Source organism: Andrographis paniculata, unplaced genomic scaffold, assembly GCF_009805555.1.
Source record: "Andrographis paniculata isolate CXL003 unplaced genomic scaffold, ASM980555v1 Contig62END, whole genome shotgun sequence".
In the NCBI taxonomy this organism is placed as follows: domain Eukaryota; kingdom Viridiplantae; phylum Streptophyta; class Magnoliopsida; order Lamiales; family Acanthaceae; genus Andrographis; species Andrographis paniculata.
In genome coordinates, this window is record NW_026137598.1 from 3,836,037 (window position 1) to 3,847,351 (window position 11,315).

The 11,315-nt window shown below is 34.6% G+C and overlaps 1 protein-coding gene across 1 annotated transcript; it reads right to left on the reverse strand.

The window, feature by feature from the left end:
• Nucleotides 1-6,458: 6,458 nt before the first annotated feature.
• Nucleotides 6,459-8,125, reverse strand: LOC127261061 (transcription factor MYB61-like). The gene is made up of 3 exons (XM_051289222.1): nucleotides 7,843-8,125; nucleotides 7,562-7,691; nucleotides 6,459-7,490 (listed from the first exon to the last, which is right to left on the reverse strand). The coding sequence occupies exons 1-3, from the start codon at nucleotides 7,973-7,975 to the stop codon at nucleotides 6,659-6,661; spliced, it is 1,095 nt and encodes a 364-aa protein (XP_051145179.1). The 5' UTR covers nucleotides 7,976-8,125; the 3' UTR covers nucleotides 6,459-6,658.
• Nucleotides 8,126-11,315: the final 3,190 nt, after the last annotated feature.

Here is an 11,315-nt window from a genome sequence, read left to right on the forward strand (position 1 = left end):
TTCTTTTCCAATTCTCTTCACAACGGGCTACCGCCATCGCCTTTTCTGTTGCTAACCGTCATCACTGCCGACTACCGTCAACATTTGATTATTCTTATTTTTGGAACTATAATTTTTTGGTGCTTTTAACACTTATTTTTTAGTATTAAATTATTAAAATAAATTGTATATATTTTTTGAGAAAAAAGTAGCGAATTTTCGGATTGGCCCCGAACCCGAAATGTTCGGAACGAGTCCTAAGACCGGGCTGAAATGGAGCAGGACGGATCCTGTGATCAAATATTTTGGGGCAGATTTGGTCTTTGTTAAATTGTAACTCTAGTAATCGCACTTTCGGTAATTAACGTTTTTCCTTTAGTAAAAGAGCGTGCTTCTCTCTTCTTTAGTTTTAGTTTGAATATCTATATATAATAATTCTCATCTCTGTCAGTTTTGAAGAAATACAGTTTTGATTTTCTTTCCTGCTTTGCCCCTGCTTCTGGTCTTTGTTTATCTTCAACATGATATCAGAACATTTATGCCGATTTGAGTAATTCTTTTCCTTCCATTCTATTCCTTTTGGTTCATCAATTGCGAGAAAATACAAAACAATGATGAAGCAAGAGCACTGACTCGACTCACTTCCAGAAATATTGCAACAGTTGATCCTCCATACGTTCCTGATGCTTTTCTACTACATGGATCAAATCATTCTGGTATGATGCTTGTTACTACTCCATTTCATGGCTCTAATTTTCTTGAGTGGAGAATCGCTATTGAAGATGCCCTAATTGCAAAATCTAAAATCGGTTTTATTGATGGAACAATTCCAACTTCTGAGGAAACTGCATCAGAATTTTCTTGTTGGAGACGAGCTGATCGCATGGTTAAAATATGGATAATCAATTCAATTTCAAAAGAAGTATCAAAAGCCTTTAAACTTTATAGAACAACAGAAGAACTATGACAAGTTTGGTAGAAAGCTATGGTCAGTGTCATGGACCAAAGTTGCTTCAAGTTCAAAAGAAAATTGTCTCGCAGGTACAAGGAAATCTCTCTGTGAATACATACTATACTAACCTTAAATATCTATGGGATGAATTAAAAAAACATGCACTACATCCCGTGTGCAAGTGTGGATATGCTAAGGAATTGGAAAAGAGAGATGAGTTTACAAATTACTGCAGTTTTTAATTGGGCTCAATGATTCACTTGAGCATGTTAAAAATCAAGTGCTACTTATGGATCATTTGCCATCGGTTGGCAAAGCTTATGCTATGGTGTGCAATGTTGAATCTCAAAGAGAAGCAACTTCTTATGGACATAACACTATCGAAGGCATACTAAGTACCGCAGTCACAGACAAACATGGATTTACTCAGAGGAAGAAAGATAAGAAACACCTCTTCTGTGAATTTTGCAAGAGGCTGCTTTTAACAAAACAACCTATTTTAAACTCTATGGTTTTCCAGATTGGTACAAGGATTATCAAGAAAAGAAGACAAAAAACTCTGGTTTAGTTGCCTCAAGACAATTTGGCAACTAACACATTCTCAGAAGAAAAGTTAACAATGCTTATCAAAAGAGTGCTGCAGGAGAACTCTGGCTCGTCTAGTACCTCAACTCCTCTTGAATCCATTAATACTGCATTGGAATATGCAAGTATGATATCTACAATTTCAGTACAACCTAAGTCAACTGAACATATGTGGATATTAGATTCGGCAGCTTCATGCCATTTATGTGCTGATGCAAATATGCTCATTAATCCTCATTCAATCACTTCGACACACTCTATTCTCTTGCTTAATGGAACTTGCAAATATGCTACACTAAAAGGGAATGTATGATTAACCTCACAAGCGTTGCTCAAGGATGTGCTATTTGTTCTTGATTTTAAAATGAATCTTATTTCGGTGAAAAGGCTAACCACCGATCTAACTTGTACAATTCAATTCACTAAGTCAGAATTTTTGGTGCAGGACGTGAATAATCATACAACCTTGTTAGCTGGAAGTCAGACTATGAGTATGCATCCAACTCTACTACTGTCAATGATAAAAATTTTCTAGAATCTCCTGCTTGCACTCTCACAACTGATGTTAGTACTAATAACGACTTGTGGCACAATAGACTTGGTCATCCTTCGCTTGGAGCAATGAAACATATATTTATTTGTTCTTCTTTTGATAAATTCAGCAAAGATTGTGATATATGTTTGCGTTCTAAGTTTCATAGACTAAGTTTTGAGAAAAGTGCCTCATGCTCAACCAAATTTTTTGAATTACTACAGATTGATGTTTGGGGACCATATAGAACTCCAAGTATGTCAGGAGCTCGGTATTTCTTAACTTTAGTAAATGATTACTCAAGATGCACTTGGATATATCTCATGCAGTGTAAAAGCCAAACTGCGAGTATACTCAAATATTTTACAGCTCTTATACAAAATCAGTAGAATCAACATCAAGAAGATACGTTCAGATAATGTATCTGAATTTGTGAATGATGCGTGCAAATATTTGTTTCAAGAACTTGGAATCATACACCAACTCACTTGCATATATTCTCCTCAAAAAAATGGCCGGGTGGAATGAAAGCACCAACACTTACTCAACATTTCACGAGCTCTTCTGATTCAGTCCAGTTTTCCACAAAAGTTTTGGGAAGAAACAGTTCTTGTTGTTGTACATTTGATCAATATTACTCCTACATTTATTTTGCATTGGAGATCACCGTATGAGGTACTCACTAACTTACAACCTGATTACTCTCGTCTAAAGATTTTTGGTTATTAGTGTTACGCAGCCAACACATCACCATCCAAGGACAAATTGGTTGATAGAGCATACAAATGCATTTTTCTTGGGTATAGTTCATATAAAAAATGATATAAAGTCATGGATATTGCTACTCAACATATTTTTGTCTCAAGAGATGTGGTGTTTCAAGAATTTATCTTTCCTTACTTTGATGGATCCACTAACAGTACAACATCCTTTACTGTTACTACTTTTATTGTCTCTGTTGGTGATGACTCTAATACTTATAATAGAGTTGCTGTTGAGCCACCAACTGATGTTGTCTCTCATGATCCTCATTTGAAAGATATACATCATAATAATCCATTAGAAGATATTCGGTCAGATACTTCTCCACCTTTATCTCCTCAGCCCCTGCGCAGGTCCTCAAGGACCAGAAAGCCTCCAAGCAAATCTCCATATTATGCTTGCACTTATGCAGACTCTTTTGCTTCAGTTTCCAATGTGGTTGATACACCTTCATCCTATACTCAAGCCAAAGTTAATGCTCATTGGATTCATGCTATGAACGATGAGTTAGAGGCTTTGGAGAAGAATCACACTTGGACTCACCTCGCTTCCATCAAATAAAACAACTATTGGTTGTAAATGGATGTTTCAAACAAAACTTAACTCCGATGGAACTGTTAATCGCTTTTAAGCTCGTCTAGTTGCCAAGGGGTATCATCAAGTCTATGGGGTTGATTACAGTGAGTCTTTTGCCCCCGTTGCTAAACATGTTACCGCTCGGTTGCTTGTTGTTGTGGCTGCTTCATCTAATTGGACACTTGCCCAATTAGATATCAATAATGCATTTTTGCATGGGTCTCTTGAAGAGGAATTATATATGCTTCCACCACCCGGATATCTCAAGGCTTCTCCCGGCTTGGTATGTAAGATAAATCGATCTCTTTATGGCCTCAAGCAGGCTCCCCGTTAATGGAATCGTGCTTTAATTGCTTTTCTCTTGCAGTCTAGTTTCATTCAATCATCTCACGATTCATGTGTTTTTACGTTGCATGCTACTGCCTTTTGTCTGTTACTTGTGGTTTATGTGGATGATATCTTAGTCACCGGGTCTGATCCTATTGAAATTGATAAATTAAAGTCTTCCTTGGACAAAGAATTCACAATTAAAGATTTGGGTGATGCTTCTTATTTCCTTGGCTTAGAATTGTCCAGGTAATCTGATGGCATCCGAATTATGCAACATAAATATATTCAGGACATATTGGATGATATTGAGGACACTTTGCCTTCTCGAGTATCTACGCTTCTGCTGCCTCACACCATGCTTACCGGTTCAGGTCCTCCGTATAATTCCCTTCTTAGCTTTCGAAGGTTAATTGGACGGCTTCTTTACCTTGGCTTTTCTCGACCGGATATCTGTTTTGCTGTACAACAACTCAGTCAAATATGCACGCCCCCACTACAGATAACTGGGTCGCAGCTTTACATGTTGTTTCATACCTGGCTTATCATTCTTCTTCTGGACTATATTTTCTGGCTGGCTGTTCTCCTACTTTTTTCGCCTTTTGTGATGCAGATTGGGCGAATTGCCCAGACACCAGACGATCCGTTACTGGTTTCTGCATATTCTTTGGTTCTTCCCCTATTTCGTGGAAAACTAAGAAGCAAGGTATTGTTTCCAAATCATCGGCTGAAGCCGAATATCGTAGCTTATCTGTCACCATCTCTGAATTGCTCTAGATTTCTTATCTTCTTTGGGATCTCAAGATTGTTGTCTCTCAACTTGTGGCTCTTTACTGTGACAACACTATTGCTCTTCATATCACGCGGAACCCCGTTTTCCATGAACAAACTAAACACTTGGAAGTGAACTGTCATTTGGTGCGCCATCATTACTCTACTAGTTTTGTTCTCCCTCAACATGTCACCTCTCGTCATCAGCTCATGGACATGTTCACCAAGAATTTGCCTCCAAAAAATTTTCATCTTCACTTTGCTAAGTTGAACCTTTCCTCCTCTGGCTCAACTTGCGGGAGTATTAAATTGTAACTCTAGTAATCGCACTTTCAGTAATTAGCGTTTTTCCTTTAGTAAAACAGCATGCTGCTCTCTTCTTTAGTTTTAGTTTAAATATCTCTATATAATAATTCTCATATATGTAACTAAGAAACAATTTTGAACAAATACAGTTTCAATTTTCTCTCCTGCTCTGCCCTGCTTCTGGTTCTTTGTTTATCTTCAACTAGGGATATCAACGGGGCGGGTTCGGGACGGGTTCTGCAGGCCCCGAGACCCGCCCCGCTAGAAAATATTAGGCCCTGAGACCCGCCCCGCCCCGCTTCCACTCAGCCCCAGGACCCGCCCCGCCTCGAACCCTCCGGATTCGGGGCCAATCCGGCAAACCCGTTTTTTAAAAAAATATATAATAATAAATATTTTTTTAACAATCGAATACTAAAACAAATAACATTAAAAGTACCAAAAAAAAAAATCTAAAAACAATCAAATATTGATCCATAAAAATAAGATAAAAGTATATAAACACAATGCAAATATAAGAATTTAAAATATCAAATAGTCAATTCTAACATTCTTCAACATCAAAGTCTTCATCTTCATATAGTATTGCAGGAGGACAACTTTTTGATCTAACGGTCGATCCCCTGATACCTAATTTAAAAATATATAACATATTATTATATTGGCGTTGGCGGCCGGTGGTGGTCGGCAGAACACAAGTAGATGAAGACGGCAGCAGTTGCGGTTGAACAAGCGGAAAAAGAAATTAGGGATTTAGAGTTGGGGCAGACAATTAATTGAATTTTATGTTTAAAATTATTTAAATAAATAAATAATATATTTTTATTATATAAATATACATATATTAGGTATAATAATTTTAAAAAATTACTTGGGCAGACGACTAATTGAATTTTATGATTAAAATTATTTAAATAAATAAATAATATATTTTTATTATATAATATACATATATATTAGTTATAATAATTTTAAAAAATATCTGAATTCGGGTTCGGATCCGGGTTGGGACGGGTTTTCAGTAAAACCCGTAACTCGCCCCGAACCCGGCCGGGTTTAAATTTTCAAATCCACAACCTGCCCCGAAATATATTATTTAGACCCGAACTCGCCCCATTAAGAACGGGTCCGGGGCTAAACCGCCCCATTTGACATCCCTATCTTCAGCAGTACTGAGGCTTACAGAATCCGTTTCGAACCTGAACAGTTGACATCCCAGCAGTGGCCGACTGCTCTCCAACATTGCATCACTACCTGGACAGCCACCAAACCTAGGAGGAGATCGATATAGCATTAATTGATTAATTAATTACTTCATTACCACCTACCTTTAGGTTAATTAAGTATAAGTACCAAGCAATCCAAATGTGATGTAATTGTGAATATGAATGTAAATTTGATGATAAATACTATGCTACTAGGTAGTAGTACTTCATATGATATGATATCATATGTTAGAAAAGGAATTAGATTGAGGTGTGGAATCGAGTTCATCAATTCAACCTAGCTACACAATTCATTAATAAATTTGTAAGGAGGATAGAAGACATACATACATATATATACAGTCAGAGGCATGTATTGTAACTAATTAATTAATGCAGTATTATATTGTATTGCAATATTCCAACGTAAAATAATGCAATGTAGTCGGGACACCCCATATATTAAATTTTACTAGTATTTACATCAAGAATTAATACATACATATATATATATATAGTCTGTCCGTTGTCTACACAGGCACAGGCACAGGCACAGCACACAGCACACCACAATGCACAGCTCAGCTCAGCGACCAACCACCAATCACAAATTACTATTACTATTACTATTACAATTACAAGAATTGTTGAGATGAGTTAAGACTAAGACGATTGGTGGAAGGCGTAGGGGGAGAAGGCCTCCGCCGTAATCCTCTGGAATGCAGCAGCAGCTTTCTTACCACCCAAGTATTCATCATCTTCTTCATCTAGATATTTCTGCCTCTGCGAATAATAGCTATCATTGCCGCCGATAGTTTCAGTATTATTGTTAATCCATGATCCTCCTCCTCCTCCTACTAAGTATGGATGTTGGTTGTAGTGAGCAGCTGGTTGATCATCCAGTTCCAGTCCCACCATAAACTCCGGTGAATAATAATTTCCCAATTTCCCTGCCGACCTTACATTTTCATTCCCACCTCCAGAGGGGAAGAGGAGATTATTGTTGTTGTTGTTGCTTCTTTGCAGCAGCTCATCTGTGCTCATTATGGTTTCAAAAGGGCTGCCAGTTATGGGATTATTATGATTACTATTATTCAAGTGATGATGATGAGGAGCAGTAAGCATTTGTGAGGAGTTAGAGTTAGAAGTGGCATTGTAAATGTTGAGTTGGTTGAAGGAGAGGAGCCCAGAGAGGTGGTATGAATTTGATGTCGGCGTCACGGAGAAGTCATTTTCCAGGAGAAGTTTTGGCAACTCATTCTCATGTTGATGTTGATGCTGATGCTGATCATTATTGATATTAATGTTATCGACAATAATCATTGAAGAGGCTGATGCTGATGGTGATGCAGTTTTTGGTTCGTCGAGAGGGAGAGGCTTGTGAGTGTTGGGATCGATCCCTTTCTGCCTCAGCTTCTTCTTGATCGACGAATTCCACAGGTTCTTTATCTCATTGTCTGTTCTTCCGGGGAGCTGCGCTGCAATCTGCGACCATCTGCAAATACAATAATTATGAATTTATAATGGATAGATAGATAGATCGATAAGATATGTAATGTTATGTACCTGTTTCCAAGAAGTGAGTGGAGCTCGATGATCAAAGTCTCCTCCTCCGCTGAAAAGGTTCCTCTTTTCAAATCAGGCCTCAGATAATTGATCCACCTCAACCTGCAGCTCTTTCCGCACCTCTCAAGCCCTTCATTTCTCATAACATTAAAACCCCATCATCATCATCATCAATTCCTTTATAACACTAAGATCAATTTAATTTGAAGACTGATTGAAAGAGAGAGACAAGTGGATCTATCTATCTCTATCCATGTATGTATGTGTGTATGTAAATGTACCTGCTAGCTTGGGGACGGAGCTCCAGCAGCCATGGCCGTAGCTGGTTATATGATTGATAAGCTTTTCATCTTCCTCAGGCGACCAAAGCCCCTTTCTCAGCTTCTGCTTGTAGCAGCACGAGTGCCTCCCCATTAATTTACTTCAAATATTTATTGACCCCTCCCCTCCCAACCCACAATCCGATCCTGCCTCGATCGATCGAGCTAGGCAATGCTAGCTAGCTCCCAATCGATCAAATTAAATTCCAAGGATAGCAGCAGCAGCAATAGGGAGGGAGAAGGCAGTAAGCTAAGCTGGGAACCAAGAAAATGGGGAGGACAAGTAATTTATAGAGAGGACGTCGCATTCACCAAGATCATCATACATAGATATACATATAGATATAGATACATATATATGTTCTGGTAATTTCACTTCATGGTTGATTCTTTCTTACATAATCATAATAATTTTGGGACATCCATCGGTTCTTGGAAACTCCAAGGATCACAAAGACCACACGTTTACTCAGCAAACGGGTGATATAGATTCGCTGGGGACCAGAGGTCCCGGTTCTGTCAAGAATCACTCCAGTAAAAATTTCAGACAATGAGTTTGATTGAGAGAAGCTGTGGGGCAGCATGAACAAAGATATTTATTAGTATCTATTTAGAGCAAAGTAAATCCAGATTTTATTTATTTAATTTCCCATGGTACGAATTAATTTCTGCATCATTAAAGAATTGATGAATTAAGCAAGTCCACAAATTACAAATATATATTTTTTGAACAGGGTTTTTGCTGTTTGATTTAATTTCCCTACTTGACTTTAATTATGTAGGATCAAGTGTCTTAAGTTTTATTGTTCCTAATGAGTTTGTGTTGGACTTGAAGAAATCTTCTATAGTAGACTAACAGCCTCTCACAATTCGTTAAAAGGGCTTTTTTTTTTTTTTTTTCCCTGATGATAATACTAATAATTTCCTATAATTAGGGTTTTAATTCTGGCAATATACATATATATGTATATGTGTATTTGTATGAATCATGACAATTTTGTAGCTAAAGTGGAGCAATTTGATAATGAACTTAATTATTTATAAAAGAATATCAAATAATGAAGAGTAATTAATTTAAGCAATATTATTGAAATTTTAAATGATAAGCAAGTAAGCAAGATGGAATACTTCTGATGGATATTCTCCGGGAACTAGACCCTTAATTTAGGCAATATCAGTTTTGGACGCAATAAATAAAAGACAATGTATTTTGTGATGTTATTGAAGCACATGAGGGGTATTATGTAATTTAAATCTAAAATAATTAAATCCAATTTAAAACTCAATAATTAAAATATTTCTAACAGTATATAAATTTGTATTGTATTAAAATAAAATGATGTAGAAGAATTCAACTTATCTCTTCTTGTTCTCGATAAAAATATTGAGTATTCTACATTGGACTAGACAATGGAACTCTCATAGCTTATAAGGTCATCTTCAACCGATTCTCTATTTTTTAAAAAATTTCTTCAAAATTTTCTATAAATTTTAACTACACTCCAATCCACTGTATATTTTACTCTAAAAAGAATATTTCACATATATATTTTATTAAAAATTTAATTTCAATAAATTCAAATTATTTTATTGAGATGATTTTTAAAATAATAATAATAATATATTATTTAATTATTTTTTACATTTATGTAAAAAATAATGATTTAAAAATAAATAAAATGAGAAATTAAGGTAAAATCATATATATATATTAAGAAAATAACTGCCGAAAATAAAAATATAATTAAATTAAAATTCAAAATTAAATTGCAATAATAACAAACATCAAATAATAATAATAATCATATCCAAAACTCAAAACTAAAAAATGACACCAAATAATAATAACATAAATTAATTAATTAAAAAAACCAAATATATGTAAAACAAAAAAATAATCCCAACTTCTAGGACCAAAATCCAAATAAAAAAATATCTTTTAAAAAAATGGAAGCTTACTAAAATGGAGGAACACTGCAGATTACTCTAAGGGTGTGTTCGTTTGATGGATTTGGATTAAATTCCACTATTCATCCAAAATTTTCTCCTAAAAACATCAAATCAAATATCTATTTTTTATTTTTTATATTATACTAAAAATCAATTTTACATTCAAAACATCACATCATCACCTATTTATATCACATCATACAACTATTCAAATTCAAAATTTTTACTATTCAAATCCCAACTCAAAATTCAAACCCCCAAACAAACACACCCTAAATTTATTAGAGGTTGGAATCTCCGGTTGGAGAATTTTTGCTCCAAAATGGAGTAATTCTCCAAATCTAGCGCCAGTTGGAGTTGCTCTGATGGATGAAGAACTAATTTAATAATACTTTCTCCGTCCCATAATTATATATTTATTTACTTTTTGCACAAAGTTTTAGAAATATTAGTATTATATTGGGATTTAGTAGGAATAAAATAAAAATGACTAAAGTAATCTTATTAGTACTGTGTGATATAAAGGTAAAGGACATTTGTGTAATATATTGTAAGTTGTAAAGATATTTGTAATGTTAGGTAGATAGTACAGTTACTTAAAAAAAAATGAAATAAATAGTTTGTTGCGAGACTTACTAAAATAAAAAAAATTGATAGTTTGTTATGAGACGGAAGGAGTAATAAAAAAAAACAAATTTGAAGCATTTGTAATGCTAATCCACACGGAACACCTAATACGAAAGAGAAAAACATGACATAAATTACGTCTATACAATATTATAATGGAAGAAGAAACTAGTATTACTCAGTGTGCGTATTTTCGAATAGCGGCCGCAAGGTCTCACATCATTAAAAAAATAAAAAATAAGAAACTAGTATGATTAAATAAAAAATAATAAAATTAAATTATAATGTAGAATACATATATATACTAATTAACTCCATACGGGTTATATATTAAATTAAAGTCATCACAGATTACAGCTGTGAGAATATTTTTCAAGATCAATTAATTAATTGCTATTTTAATTTAAATTGTTTGTAATTCTACCAACTCTCCAAATCATTAATTTGATCCATTGGAAGGAATGTATTCAATGGTTGCAATAATAGAAATATTTAATTAAACTGAACGACGAAGATGAAGGTGATGACCAAGTTTCCTTAATTTGTTATTCATTATTGATTCTCCACAGATACTAATTAATTCAGCACAATTATGCATGCATGATTTGTTTGAATTGTACAAAATATATTTTTGTCCATGTAATTTTATTATAATTTTAATTTAAAAAAATATAATGACTACATTTTGTTTTTTACGGAAATAATTATATTGTTATAATGAAATTACTGAAACACAATCAAATATAATCATGATTAACATTGCCATTAGTTGAATCCTATTTTTAATATCATTTAAATCACATTGAATAGTTATTTATAAGTGTTATCAGAGATCGAACTATACGAGGGTTACCGGG